This window comes from Solea solea, chromosome 4 (genome assembly GCF_958295425.1).
Source record: "Solea solea chromosome 4, fSolSol10.1, whole genome shotgun sequence".
Lineage (NCBI taxonomy): Eukaryota > Metazoa > Chordata > Actinopteri > Pleuronectiformes > Soleidae > Solea > Solea solea.
The window spans coordinates 24,237,168-24,253,013 of NC_081137.1; the positions used below are offsets into that span (position 1 = coordinate 24,237,168).

Genomic DNA, 15,846 nt, shown 5'->3' on the forward strand with positions numbered 1-15,846 from the left:
AATCCAGTCAATGCTTGTGCTTCAGTTCCCAGGCCTGGATAAATGAAGAGTACTGTATCATAAAATCCTAATCTGCTACACAAACTCTCATCATGTATGATGATAAATCCACGGGTAACAGCAGTCACTGTGTGACTGTGTGCCAAAAAGAGCACGCACCCAACGGGATCATCCATTTTATTGCTGGATATGTTGCAGGACATGTGTTACATAACACAGCTCACAGGAGACGAGGCAAAGCCCTGAAACACAGGGTTCTCATCACTCCTGCACACATGAACACATGAACACATGAACACAAACCTTTGAAAACTTCCACTGTGGAACTTTGTCTGAAGTCAAAGAAAACAGCAATAACATGGATGTTTGTGTGTTTCAGATCCAAATGAATCAAAACTTCTCCATTCAGACAAACTTTCTGTTGAAATGTTTCAGTCTCAGGTCAAAGTTCAAAGGTTCCTCTGCAGCAGAATTAAACAACTGCAAGCAAACATGGCGCCTCCATGATATTAAATATCAGCTTTTAAACCATGACAGTGATAGATCTTCCTTTTCACTGCAGCTTCACGCAGAGATAAAGAAAGATAATCGACTCTTAAGCAGCATCTTATCTCACAAACAAACAGCATTGAGTGAACATTTAGATGTTTTATGGTCCATTTATACCATAAATATTATTATCACATTATGCTTTACACACATTTCACTCTCTGACCGACACAAACACAGACTCAGGTCAGAATGGCAACGCAAACCGTCAACTCTCTGAACTCTCCTCATTCCTCACTGCTGAGCTCATACAGCCAGAGAATAAGTGGATGTTGCACAACATCAACGGAATGGAAAGAGGGGAGAATACGGAGAGAGAGACAGAGAGACAGACAAAGAGAGAGACAGAGAGACAGAGAGAGGTGGTGTAACTCGTGGTGTAAATATTGTACCAGTACGACGATACATGCGGTCTTTGGTACCGTTCTCAGTTGAAAAGTAAGCCCAAACGGAGCCGTACCATGATACCATGATGGAAACACAGCATTAGAGCACACACATTCTGCTCTGGACTGGGATGCCAGTCTACATCAAGCTCATTCCTCGTCTATCTGGATCAAATTTAATCAAACTCAAAACTGCAACATTCTGCATCGTACACATTTTTACTGAAGTTCAAATTTCCAGGATACAGTGTTTAATGACCATGACCTGACTTGTGAAAGATTGTCACTAAGCTCCAGCAACAGCCTGTCCTCCTTCACACAACCAGAAGCTGTAGATATTACATTTAAATCTCAGTGTGTGACTCAGTTAGAACGAGCAGCACTAACAGCACTAACAGCACTGTTCCGCTCTCTCACTTCTCTTTGTTTTGGTCAAAGTTAGAGAAGATAAGATGGAAGCTGAACTCTCTAAACGTAATAATACTCTTTAACTTACACACATTTAGTTTATTTTCTTATTTTTGCACGTTTGTCAATTCTTTACATTTGTACGATGAGACTTTTATATTTGTTTTCATTTAGTATAGTAACAACACTCTGTTTTTCTCAGTCTGTTATATTTGACACACGTCTAATACTGAAGAGCTGTTACTGTTACACACACACACACACACACACACACTTACATACAGTCTAGACTATAGAAACTCTGTGACCCTTCTCTGACCCGAGTGTAACTGCTCAGTCAAAACCATCGTCTGTTGGGAAAAGTCACTCTGTCAATTCAAATGTGTTTAAAACAGGACGTTAAATAATGAAATTAGCATTGTCATTGTTGAGTGAGATCACACTCTCCTCACAAAGCTGACCATGGAAACAAACGAGATACTTACTTAAAAGCACCTGCGTCACCTGCTTCACCTGCGTCACCTGCGTCACCTGCTGTTCTGAGCAGAACGATGACAGACGTGCGGATTAAACGTGTTTCTGAACTGAGCTTCAAGCTGCAGTGAGGCCCGACAGAGTTCTCCAGCGACTGTTCTGAAATAGAATCTGGAGGAATCACATGGCCTGGCTATTCCTAGAAACATTCACACGCACAAATGCACATGGTCAATGCATGGTCAAAATGTAGCCGTCACTACGTGGACTCTATGATAATAATAATAATAATGATATTAGTAATGAAACATTGTCGCTGCGCTGCAGCTGCACGGTGGCAAACATCACCACAGTCTCACAGTAAGAGAACAAGCAGCTTTTCATCTAAAAAAACCTTTCATGTGTTTACACAGAGAAACTGTAGCAGGAGATACTGAAAGGTCAAAAGCCGTTACTGGACGTTACTGGATTAAAAAAAGCATTTTTATTGTTTAAGCACACTGATGCACAGATGTGACCCACAGATGTGACCCACAGATGTGACACACTCTAGGTTAAAACATGGTTTGCAGAGAGCAGTAGATGTGCAGTGTTCATGTAGTTGCAGGGTGTGGATGAACATGAGAGGGGTGTGATCCTTCAGAACCAATGAAACCAGGCTATGTACACAACCCTGCTTCTCTTCCCCTGTGAGCTTCTTTTAAATAATAACTGTATTCATAGAGTAACTTCATTTTCCTACGAGTTAAGTTTTAGAAATTCGGTCAAGAAAGCCAAAGCAAACAAACACACAGTAGATTTCCTTCTACACACTGAGCACTAATAAGATCTAATACGACGTGTGCAGCTGATTCTGATGTCAGTTGCTCCAAAACGATGATGCAACACCAGCTCTCCTGAGCGTAACACACACTCTCGCTGCCATGATCCAGGGTTTCCTGCAGCTTAAATAAAGAAAGTTCAGTTGAAGACTTTTTAAATGTTTATTTTACAATAAACAAAAACAACAAAGCTGCCACAAACACATTAGTTAGTTACAACTTGGCCCAAATGTTTATTTCAACATAAAACATGACTTTTTGGTGAAGTGTAAAGGTTAGAATATCTAATCCCCGGTGTTGGTATAGTACATTTTCAGCTTCAAGAAGGGTTTATGTTGTTTTTGCACTGGAATCCACACGCGAGGCTTCTAAAATCACTGCTATACTGAGAGAACTCTCCAATGTTCACTGTTTGACATTTAAATGTTGTGCTTTAAGTTGAGCTGAGCTCAGAAAAGCATTCTATCCTGCAAGGATCTGTAACTGCATGTACACACACGTCCGTGCACAGCATCATGTCCTCTTTTTTGAAGCCGCCGCCCACATGCATACACTAACAATAAGACTGTGTGCAGAAGTGAGTGTGAAGTGATGATTGGTGACATTTGCTCTGTGTTCCCACTGCACACATCTTTAAGTGGAAACGATGACATCAGAAACCTGACAGACTTGTATGCTAATGAACTCTGTGCCCTGCTCTGGTGAGAAAGTCTCTGTCCCGTCTCAGACTTGGACACTTTGGTTTGCTTCAGTAAAACAGACAATACTTTACGACAACTAACAGATTCTAAAGATTATTCAATTATGAGTGAATAAAAATGTACTGTCGATGCAGCACTGATCAAGGTTTTGACTCATCTCACACTACCATGGTCTCAGTCCCGTCTTGGTCTCTGCAGACGTGGTCTTGGTTAGTCTGGTCTTCTTGACTCAAACTCTACACTGTTGACATGAGCCAAGTTATATGGAGCAATAATAAATAGATTTAATGCTGTGGATGATCATGATGTTACTAAATGAGAGCTCATAATGAAAGAAAGTGTATTAAAGAAATAAACTAATAATTAACACAAACTTTCAGTAAGAACAACTGAGAGGGAAAAATGACCTTCATTTGTTTGGAGAAACTTTGGGTTACTATAACTATTACCCAACATTGTTACAAGTCCTCGATCCTTGTTTTGTACACAATGTCTGTTTACTGCAGTAGCAGCAGCAGCAGCAGGAGGAGCAGCAGCAGCAGCAGCAGCAGCAGCAGCAGCCGCCACTGTCTGAACCCTGCTGTTACACATGACCACACCTGTGAGGTGAAGCAGACGCCACGGTGACGTGACCGACGCCACAGGTGATGAATCAACACTTATACAATTAAACCTTGTTAACATACAAACGTAACCTCTGTCTGTGCTTGTGAGGCGTCCATTACTGACCCACTTTCAGAGAGAGGCTAAAGTTAGTCTGTGCTGAACCGTGGCCAACATCTGAAAGGTCAGCTCTTTTTTTCTTACCCGAGACCTTCTAAAATATGCTTTCATTTAAAATGGATAAATAAATCCAGCTTTTTATTTTACATCGCCATCACCGTCATTCTAATGTCCAGCGTACTAAATGTTAAATTGTGAATAAACTGGTTATACTGTGAAGCCACTACTTTACACATTATATATATTACGACATATTCAATGAATACAATTACAGTTGTGACATAAATCTCCTTTAACCATAACCAGTTAATGCAAAGTCATAGTAATCCAACTGTAACCAGGGCCATGATCTGTTATGGCCCAGAAATAAAACACTAGAGAGGAAACAATGTTTCACAGCATCGTGATAAAAACACACACACACACACACACACACACAAACACACACACAATAAACTGATCACGACAAATTCCATTATCATGATAATGACAGAAATATTAAGTGAGTGAACGCTCGACCTCATACAGTCCTAGTGATTTATTTACAAACAAACTGTAATTTTTCTAGTGGATTCATATTTCAATAACATAACAAACAATGAGTTCTATATTAGTTTTCTCATAAGTTCATAACTCATAAGAAACATTAAAATCATTTAAATGGTGGTAAACAAAGACACATCCCACAACTAGACCTTAACCTAACCACAATTCAAATCTTAGTCATGATTGAGGGTCTGCCTTATTAGGACCAGGTTTTGGACACAATGACAACTGCACACACACACACACACACACACACAACATTCCGCAGGAAGGCTGTGTATCCCCACATCCCCCATCAGAGCCTTTCAGTGCCAAAGAGTAATTGTCTGCCAGGACTGGACTTGGCGCGCGCACTCAGCCTCTTTATGTGTTTAAATATCTGAACCTGTGAGACAGAGTGGACCCAAATCATGGTCCTCACTGACAAACAACGGGTTTTCTCTTCAAACACAAGGTACAGGGGCCACAGGAGCCACAGGAGCCACAGGAGCCACAAATCACTTTGTTGGCACCTGTTAATCCCGTTGACAAAAGTGTCCACAGCACCAACCAGAGACCACAAACATGATCTATAAAAGTGCACATTATGGCAAATTAACAGCTGCACGCGCCATATATTAACTCCACAGAAGAGCTTTGACAGGCTGGACGCGCCCACACGACTCCAATCCGTATCTGACAGACAGTCACTTCAATGGCACGACCCCTGGTTCCCAAACCAGACTTCAGACCACCTCGTCCTCGCTAGTCCAGTCCACACTTTGCCTTGAGTCGCATTACAATCCGGGAGAGGCCACTCTGCTCCTCCTCCAACAGTCTGATCCAGTCTGGTCCTCACACTGAAGCAAACTCTCACGTTTCACGACCGTGGTTTCAAGCACAATGCGCTCGAGCAGCCCCTAAATATGGACTCGTGCTGCTAAGTTTCTGAGGCGCCACTTTTAGGAAAGAAGGAGATCCTGAAGTTGACTTGTGGCGTTTCTGCAGCATTACAAACCGCGCACGCGCGCGCGCACACACACGCACACACACTGAAGTGGACACTAACGCTGTTAAAATGGGGTCCAAACTAAACGAGCATGTAGTTTTACAGCATGTGCTCAATGTGTGCGCAACTTTACGCACGGAAACACGCTGCCGCACACGTTTCCGCCGCATAAACCGACTTAACCTGCAGCGTGTGGATCATACAAAGATAGTTCTCACACATTCTTGCACTGCATGCAGCTCAGGAGAATAACGCAAACATGGCTTTTACCTTGGAGACGCTGCGAGAGCGCATACGGTGCTGATCCAAACACTCTGAGCGTCCTTTAGTTAACTCTAACCAGTGCTGCCAACACTGCGTCGACCAAGTCAAATGTCTGTCTTTAAGGTGGTTGGTTGGGAGATATCCTTCTCTTCAGGCAGCTGTGTTAAAACGTGTTCAAATGGAAGGCAGGGGACACACACACACACACACACTCGCAGCCCCGCCTACTGAATACTATTACTGTTGGGCTGCAGCCATTAGACTCACTAACTGCCCCAAGTAGATACTGACTAAGACGATAACAAAGAAGTCCTAACTGGGGTTTCAGACAGTGTCCTGCATCATAAATGTATTTAATGATCAATAAATGACTTTAAATCAGTGGTAGTGATTCTTTTTCAGACCTTAAAGTGTTTAAATATTACAGCAGATTCCACCATCAAAATGTGTTTGTTCTCTCATGCTGTTCAAAGACAAAGATTATTATTAACAATAGTGGAAAAAACAAAACTCTGACTCAATCTTTCAAATTAATATTTTATTCACAGGAAAACAGAATACTAAAACAAATCTTACAAATATGATCACAGAACTCTCATGTTGAGAGCAGCCTGTTGGTGACGGTGGGAACTGCAGAATTTAGTGAAGAGCAAAGTCAGTCACTCTGCATCTGTGTGATTTTTGGCACATAAAAGAAAATCAGGTGAGAGAAACAAAGGTGTTGGACCAGTTTTTAAAAGGAATCCGGATTGTGTGAATTATGAATTTAGTTTCTCTGAACAATAACTGATGGACACATTTTTACTTTACTTCAATAAATTATGCATTTAAAATATTGAGAGCATGTTTGAGCTGTTGACACACGGCCTTGTTTGAGCACCAGTCCTGTTGGTCGGTGTATGAGAAAACACCTTTTTTTATACAAGTATTCACAATATTTACAACTATTTTCCCTCCCTTGTTCCATCACAGTCAAAGTAACAAGATTTTATTTCAAATCCATTAACACACATGATTTTCCAGGAGATCAACGCTGTGATCTGACGGCTTTAAACGGTGTCAGTACAACACGTGATGAGTGAAGAGTCTTCTATGACAAGGTTTCCAGAAGTAACTTGATGTCTTTTACACCGTGTTCTGCTGCCACCGTGAGGATGTGATCCAGGGCGTTCATGTAGCCCAACATCTTCACAACCTCTTTGATTTGATCCCTGTTGGTGCACAAAGGTTAAAGCTTAATGTACATGTAAATAGTTATTGTAGATTTGTTTTATCCTTCTCAAAACACCTGACGTAGTGTTCAGCTGGATGTAAAAACCCTAACGGAGCCTCTTACTTGACAGCGTGTCGTTCCAGATCAGACCCACCGACAGTGCTGCGGTGTGAGGAGTTTGCCAGGTGGGTGAGGTAGCGACACAGCGGCTCCAACTGAGGCAGCGTCTGCTGACCCTTCAGCCCGGAGAACCAGTGCTGCGGCAGACGCTCCACTACCTGATATCAGTAAAAGGAAGATTTTAATGTCAAGTCTGTGGCACCATGTTAAGTCGATCATTAATGGACACGCTTACATCAGAAAAAGCTGATTAAAACCATCGGCTAAATGACTTAAGTGTGAGTGTGCTGTGCTGTGTATCCACTACCTTCTGGCACTTGTGAACGTTGTCTTCTGCCGTGTCTGTGGTCTGGAGTGCAGAGAGGATGTATCTGTTGAGTGTGCTGTCCAAAGCCAGGTCCCTCAGACAGGAAGTGGATAAGATACCCTGCCACTGCAGGATGTTGCCCAGCAGCTGCACAACATGGGAACAAGAGCAACATCAATAACTACAGAGTAAAATAAGCTGCCACAGCTGTAAATGTTGCTTTAATAAGATTAATAAGATTCACACATACCTTCACACAGGACCAAAACTGCCTCTGGTAGAATAAGTAGGGGCCGCTGTTCTTGTTCTCTAACACACTGAACAGAAGTAATAGGAATATTTAAAATCATTGTCAAGTATCACAGACAAAATGATGATAATAATAATAATAATAATAATAATAATAATAAAAAACTACATTAACAACAGCGTGACATACTTTTTTGGGTAAAGTGGAAGAAAGACATCTTCATCGAGAATCCGCCGGCACCGTAAGACGATCGATTTCAACAACTCCTAAAAGACGGAAAACAAACAAATCAAGATGATAATTATTGTAAATTCTCTTTCACACTAACATTAAACCTGGAGTCACTGCTCGGTGACTAACACCATAGCCAGCAGTTGCTCTGAACAGGGCTGCTGGTGTTTTTTTGTGATGTCACTGATTTACAGACAAAATGGGTCGGGGGAATAAAAAGACACCACAGCTACTGTTTATCTCTCTGTGATTATACTTCAGTCTCAATCTTCAGATGAGCTGATTCATTAAATACATGATTGGGAAAGAATTGCTGGCAAAAATCAGCGTCACCTGCAGTTAATGACGATTAAACACATTTCCACTGATGAAAAACCTGTTTAAAGCCAAAACTAAATGGGTATTTTGACACATGGGAACGGGGAAATCACACCAGAGCAAATGTTTTTGTCAGTTTAAGTAAATGATGTGTATGTAGGCAGTAGAAGAAGAGTAGGACACAGTACCTTTGTGTATTGATTATCCCCATGCAGCACAGTGGGGTAACTTTTCATCAGTCTGTGAATGAAGCCCACCAGCTTGGCTGTTTGACTGCACGACAGTGGGTCCCACACTTGCTCTGCCAACACTGGCAACATACACAAAAACAACACACGAGTAAGTCTTCACGAGCCAGCACTGAGTGAGCTCTGTGCTCCTGCAGGGGCTTCATTACCTGTCAGTTTGGAGAGGACGACCTTCTCCACGATAGCAGGCAGCAAACCGATATCGCCGTCTCCTTTCTGCAACGTGCCGTGCTCCTCAAAGCCATAAAACAGCAGCGACTCAAACCAGAGCATGTACTCGAAGTTCGGACACTGAGCCTGCACAGACGGAGCAAACATCAAACCGATTACAGCATAAGGAGGACAGGTGGAACAGATGAAGGCATGGTCTAGAGAAGGGGAGTCGGTCTCAGACTGAGAGACACTGTGGTCTGAATCCTCACTGGAGCTCCCCACAGTACACCCTGATCTGACTGTGGGGTGTGTGGGCCAGATATGTAAATGACATGGCTATTTAATCAGCCGTGTCACATCACAACAACGACACGCTGGAGACAAAGAGCAACAATGGAGGACATCCAGCATTCTGTGCTTCTTCTTGGCACGTCGCTGTTTATTACAAGAAGACGAGCTTTGTTTGAGACAAGGCTGCAGGCTGCATGGAAACATACTCATGGAAGTGAGGATTCACCGTGGATAAATCAACAGACTGCAGCACAGAGCTGGACTAAAAACTGAGCGGGTCGGAATGAGTTTTTTGGAAAACAAATAACTGCATGATGTGAACAGAACTGTGCACACAAGCATGTGTTCCTGAAGTACAGAAAATCCATCGTGTCAAGAGTCATTGGGATTTATAACAACACCTGAGTGTGCAGGCGATGCCTTGGGATCAATAAAGTGTTCATCTCACCTCAAGTGGGTTCCATGTGATCAGCTGCAGACGGACTAAAGGGTTGAAGAGTTTGGGCAGACAGAGGCCGATGTAAGCGTCTCTGTAAGTGTCGGCGTAATCCCGCCTCCACACTTCAAAATGGGATTTGATGCAGTCGAGAGAATGAAAGTCCTCCACCACGTCCTCAAACACTTTTTTACATTCCCTGCCGATGCGATCTGGAATGAGATGAAAGAATTCATTTAGACATCAATCACACCATACCTGAAATGTACCACCTGTTTGGTTGATGGTAATCAATATTTCTGCAAGGCCGGGCAATGTGGCTTAGAAATCATCAGGAGATCAGGACATGAAGCTGCACACACGCTTCTCTGGGCTCATGAAAACTTTTCTATTGACATGTTTGCGCTTCTCAAAAGGAGAGTGACAATACACTGTAAATCGAAAATCTGTCTGTTTATGATTTTTAATGTTAAATGAGGATCTTTCCTGTGATGGAAACAATGGAACTGCCTATAAATATGGTCAAATTCTGAATTGATGGTGTGTAAATTTTGCAGTAATATGATGATGAACCTCTTTCCATGTTGAAGCTCGTAATGTCAGTGGATGTTTCCTCATCATCCGATGACAAGCCTTCACTATGTTCAGCTCTCTTTCCATTTTGCTCTCGTGCTTGTCGCCTCCGTGTTCTACAACCACACACAAAGAAAATCAAGGGCAGATTATTCAACTGTTCATTACCTGTAATTAGCTCTTGTGTGGAAAACTTAAGAAATTAAGCACATATGGGTTTTTATCATTTTGTGGTCTGACATAAGCACACACACACACACACACTGTCTGCAGAGGCAATGCAGACTTTACACAAAGTGTATGAAAAATAGACGAATCTTACAAATCACGTGTGAGTATAAATGGGATTCATACCGTCGCGCTTCTCTTTCTGCGATCCTCCTCTGACGACTGTGCTCTTGGTACGCCGTGCGGTCTCGACCAAAGGAATCTAAACTAGGAGCCATGACAGCTTTATCTGCAAGAGACAGGAGCAATTTTAGAACCAGTGATGAACGGCACAGACATCCCATAACCTATTACTGATTCTGGACACTCAATATTTGGAAGAATCCAAAAAGCTTTAAACAAATTAACTCAGATATGTTCAGCGATGACGGTTTTAAACTTATACAAGAGGTTCAAACATTAGGTATCTGCAGGAATAAGACATCGTTCATTACAAATAATTTTTGTATTATTCAATTTCTAGTCACTTACCTGTCAGCAACTTCCTACATGTTACAGTCAAAGTGACAAATGACAAGTCACTAATGTTTGTGTCATCTTTACTTTGTGTGTGTCTGCACCGACACACACAGCTCACTGAGACTCAACCATTAAAGAGAAGCCAAAGCAGCTCCTTCAATAAAAACATGTCCAATACAAATATGAGCTTACGCACTCAAAATCAATCAATTAGCCTTAATCAATGAGGGAAACACAACGAGGGGGAGTGGGACACAACAATGTGAATAACACACACGCGCACACACACGCGCACGCACGCACACACACACACACACACACACACAGACAGACAGACAGACAGACAGACAGAACTAACGAGGCTGTTCAAATAAATCATAAAAACCTTCAAGATGGACTGACTTGAAAGGCTTGCAAACTCCGACGATTCATCTTTAATATCATCCTGTCTTCTCTGGACAAGTCGTGAGGCCCGTTGCCTTAGTAACTGGTGCATGGCAGCCTCCAGCTCCAGGACAGCAGGCACCTGAAAGATATGATGCCTTCTGTGACCTCTGACCCAAACAAAGCGGGGCTCCGAGTCACGGGGATGTCTCCCATGATGGACAATAAAACATTGGAACCAACATGTCGATAGTGGTGGGTAAAAAACCAGGCATCTGTAAAATGTCCATTTCCATGACGTCACGTTAAAAGACGATGGACGTTTGAGCAGCCAAACCAAGTTAAAGGCGTCATAGACTGATGCACTGGGTTCCACTTAATTAGAGTAAGATGGGTTTGACCCAACACTAAGAACATGTAGGTCCAGTCATGATGTTTGCTGTCGCTGTTATAATGGCAAATCATGCTGATGATAATGGTTGATTAGTGTCTCCGTTCCGTCACAATGTTCTGTGCAGCCTGATAGAATTAAAACATATTAGTGTGGTCGGTGGAAACATGTTGGCAGCTGGCAGGTCATTCCGTGTTGACGCTGCTCTGCAGCTGCAGAATCAAGATAGTTATTCTGTTTAGAAATGACTTTAGTAAGCAGCTACACAAGTACACAAACACTTCACTGTGCTTTACACAACTGTAAGTATAGTACATGGTAACACCGCTGCAGTGGGTCATCTTAAAGCTCATCTTACGGTAATTTTGCTTTCTTATTGTACAAGTATAACAAATATACATTAATTCAAAGACAGTGAAAATGTTTGGATTAGCTTTATACTTCCATTCTTTAAAGAAAGTGTTTACACAACAGTGTTTGTGAGAACAGATCAAAGTTAATATTTCAAGCAAAAAGTAGTTGAAGTAAATAGTAGTGGGCTTTTTATGATACTAAATTCTTTACAATAAAGAGTTTTATTGGATTCTCTCTCTACAAAATACATCACATTAAGTGGTCAGTGAACACAGACACAAAATAAGAACTGCTAATCAGACAGCAGATAAATTCTCCCTTACCTTTTCACTGAAACACTCAAGCAAGTCTCCAACATACCCTCGCATCTCTTGCAAGAATTTATATTGCTCTGCGTTGTCACTGGACGAGCCCTCCAGCTGCTGTATGGCGTTCTCAGAAGCAGCGAGGTCATCTTCAATCTGTCTGAAGCGCTTGGAGTTTGCGTTGTAGCCTGCACGCATTTGACTGAGTCTGTAGACAGAACATACAGGGAAAGACACGCAGAGAGGTTGACTCAGAGCAAAAAGACAATATGATTTTAAATATTGACAAACTGTATGTAAACAGAGTGTTCCTATAGAACAACGACATAACGATAGTGATTAACAGGAGACTATGTGTGTCTAGTTGTTAGGACTAAAGAAACCCCCTCCACATCGATCACCACAATCCGTTCTATGGCCCAGACTCATATTAGATGTTGCCGCAGTCATACACTGGACCTACCTATCCTGCAGGCGTTTCTTTACCAAATCAATGGATACTGGGGTAAGATCACTAATTGGGGCCCCGAAGTGAACAGAACCATTGTCTGCTCGGCCAGTCGGCTTGACGGTCTGTGGGGCCACGGTGCTGTAGGTGAAGGGCATGCTGTAGGAAGATCCATACGGCTGACTCTCATAGCTGTTCTGGTAGTAGATGGTGTTGTCTTCTGGCTGGGTGCTCTGGACCTAGTCATTACAAACAAGGAAAACACATGATTTTATTATCTATAGTTACTGTATATGATTTTGTGTCACAAAAGTATTGAGATTTTTAGAAACCAACATGGTATCTTTGGCATTTATGCTGACATCATAAATGTTGACATTTCTCAATGTGTTTATAAGTGTCTATAAAATACAATAAAAAGAACACACACAGTCCATTGTCAGACGTCCTATCAGCATGAAAAATGCTTCGCAGCTATTGAGAGGTTAAGTGCAGCTTACCTGGGGAATGCTGATTCCTTTTCTAATCTGTTCCTGCTCCCAGCGGCTCACCTCTTCATCCTGCCCTGTATCAAGCGCCTCGTCATCACTACCTTCTATACCTGTACATGGAGAAGTTTGTGTCTTTAACACAATTGATTTAAAATAGTACAGCAGGTGATTTGCAGACCAAAACTACAACAGTACCTATCTCCTCAGCTATCTTCTGTCTCTGGGTTTTGTTCTTGACTCCACTAAAGCGGATCCTCTTCTCCATCTCATCTTCGTCATCACTAACATCTTGGTCTTCTCCAACGAGGCGTTTCTTGGGAGTGTCCGTCTCAACCAGTGGAGCGTCGCCTCCAAGTTCTCTTGCGAGCTGCCGCCGCTTTCTGGCAGCATGGATGAAAGCAGCATCGGGGATCTCTCCTGGAGTACAAGAGGAACAGGTCTTAATCCAAGTGTTGTGTGCAAGGATTATCAGATAAGTAGTAGAATACATGTTGATCACCAAGCACACGTAGTTAAATCTGAAAATACGAGTATGATACCTGGCTTTAGGCTGCCGAGGGAGGAGAGTGTGTTGAACGTTGCTCCAGTGTTATTGCTCTTAGACACTTGACTATGCGCCTGAGCACCTTGACTCCTTGCCGCTTCCTCCTGCTCCTCAGTACTGTCCACCTCCATTTCTTCCTCCCCATGTTCACTACTTGCTCCACCCGTGACTTCATCTTTGATGGCAACTGGTGCCTGAGGCGGTGCATCTAAGGAAACAGGATGCAGAAACAGACGTTAGAATATCACATCTGCAGATGGGAAAATAAATCTAATTCAATAAAAACCAAACTGAAAATAATCCATATAATATACTCTATTTTTGTCTTGTAAACTAAAATGTAAATATGAAATGATCTTTCTGAAGAGATCCACCTCCATCTATGGTACAACTTTACGACAAGCCAGAGGTTTTCAGGATCACTTATTGCACCAGTCGGTGTCAGTTTCAGCTGATTTTAACAAAACCAAGGTCATGCTGTTGTCCAACGTTGGTGATATACATTGCAGCTGAATGATCAGCTAGGCAGCTTCGGGTATTCTTATTACCTCTGCAGGTTATATGCTTGCTGGCATTTATTTTGTCTATGAGCAGCATAACTCTACAACTTTCAGGTGACCTTTTAATTGTACCGATAACTGTGTGATAACTGTGTGGCTTTGGTGGGTTTCTGGTGTCCATGTGCTTTCTCCCAACTAATAACTTAACCGTAAGAACTACAAGTGATGTAGAGCTGAAACAATTACTCCATTACTAAATTAATCAACAACTATTTTGATACTCGATTATTAAAACAAGATTTCTGAGTGATTCAGCTTCTTAAATGTGAATATTTTCTTCATTTCTTTGCTCCATAAAACAATGAAATCATTAAAAGTGAATCATTTTGGTTTGTGGAGAAAAACAAGACATTTAAGAACATCATCATTTCCAGGTTTGACAAACATTGATCAACATTTTTTAACGCTTTCTGACCAAACAATTACTCGACTAATCAAGGAAATAATTGACAGGTTAATCGATTATGAAAGTGATATCCCACCTGATTTATTTTCCTGTTTGACACAGCCAGACTTCTCCAGATCATCCTTGTATTCTTTCTTCAGCTGCTTCACAATCTTCTTGCTGTGGTTGGATTTCTTCACTTTGAAAACCTCGAATCCTTCTGTTTGCAAACAAACCACCAAAGCAACAAAGTTAGGGTGCGCGGGTCGTCTTGGGTCTGTATAACGTGTGCTTTTAAAAGGTAAAACCCGGGACAATATACGGTCTTTAACTGATATTAACGAGCTATGTGGAGATAAAGAGGCATGAACATTATGTGCAAATCCACAAACAGACAGTAACGGAATATAATCTCCATCACCAGCTAACAGCTAGCTTGATTTAGCACGTTTACCTTCTTCGTCGTTGAAACTCAGCAGACTGGCTTTCGTGGGCACTTGCAGCACAGGTATGTCTTTGACTTTCTTCTCCTTCTTCACTCCTCGCATACTGCTGCTGTTCAACAGGAAGCCGTTACTGCTGTAGCCGTCCCCGCTGCTCGGCGCTCCACAGACGGCGTTGCTGGAAGTCTCCATGAACGGGATTTCGTCCACCACAGGCCCGAACAATGTCGGCGCCAGCGAGGGACGCGGACCGTCCTCATGTTCGTCCTCGTCGGACTCATTTCGCCGTCGGAAGTTCGCTCGTTTCGCCTTTTTAAACATTGTGCTCCCCGGTTAGACGCAACACCACATGGTTTAAGACTGCAGTTGTAGCCCAAAGAAATTGTCCACAGACCGCCATGCAGCCATTTTCTCTGTCAGATGTTGGCTTTCTTCTTCTTCGTCGGAGAACATGCGGCACGAGCGAATCACTGCCCTCCACTGGTCAAACCGAGTATAGCCGCGCAGCAACAAACCATCAATTTTAGACAGATAAACAAACTAATACATCAGTAAGTAGTCATCAAATATCACCTCTCTCTCTCTCTCTCTACATATGTGTGTATATATATATATATATATATATATATATATATACATATATGTGTACATATGTATACATATATGTATATATACACATACATATAGATATATACATAAACACATATATATGAATATATACGTTTTCCCGTCAAAGATTGAGATATATCTTAGTGACATGAACTGCTACTTTAAAGAAAATTATACATTTATTATCATTTAAAATAAATAATAATATTATAATTTATTATTATCATTATTATTATTATTATATT

At 41.9% G+C, this 15,846-nt stretch overlaps 2 protein-coding genes across 3 annotated transcripts in view; both read right to left on the reverse strand.

The window, feature by feature from the left end:
- The window catches only part of slc7a1a (solute carrier family 7 member 1a), a 16,296-nt gene extending 10,246 nt beyond the window's left edge, over window positions 1-6,050 (reverse strand). Inside the window, exon 1 of one of the 2 annotated variants that reach the window (XM_058627027.1) lies at window positions 5,867-6,050. The gene's annotated coding sequence lies outside the window, so the exon portion shown is untranslated. Of the gene's footprint in view, window positions 1-1,828; window positions 1,955-5,866 lie in introns of those variants that run through there. The other variant, XM_058627029.1, reaches the window with a different exon arrangement.
- A 333-nt stretch (window positions 6,051-6,383) lies between these two features.
- Window positions 6,384-15,433, reverse strand: paxbp1 (PAX3 and PAX7 binding protein 1). The gene is made up of 18 exons (XM_058627026.1): window positions 15,004-15,433; window positions 14,647-14,769; window positions 13,600-13,812; window positions 13,256-13,477; window positions 13,070-13,170; window positions 12,585-12,808; window positions 12,140-12,329; window positions 11,090-11,213; window positions 10,355-10,457; window positions 10,001-10,116; window positions 9,440-9,639; window positions 8,697-8,844; window positions 8,488-8,609; window positions 7,940-8,016; window positions 7,751-7,817; window positions 7,501-7,647; window positions 7,197-7,351; window positions 6,384-7,071 (listed from the first exon to the last, which is right to left on the reverse strand). Exons 1-18 carry the CDS (start codon window positions 15,311-15,313, stop codon window positions 6,951-6,953), a joined length of 2,763 nt encoding a protein of 920 aa, XP_058483009.1. The 5' UTR covers window positions 15,314-15,433; the 3' UTR covers window positions 6,384-6,950.
- Window positions 15,434-15,846: the final 413 nt, after the last annotated feature.

Coding starts and splice junctions, on each gene's coding strand:
- paxbp1 (XM_058627026.1), bottom strand. CDS start 15,313: ATGTTTAAAAAGGCGAAACGAGCGAACTTCCGACGGCGAAATGAGTCC. Junction 13,813..14,646: donor CAAACAGGAAAATAAATCAG/GTGGGATATCAC, acceptor CTGTTTCCTTAG/ATGCACCGCCTCAGGCACCA. Junction 8,845..9,439: donor TCACATGGAACCCACTTGAG/GTGAGATGAACA, acceptor CCGTCTGTGCAG/GCTCAGTGTCCGAACTTCGA.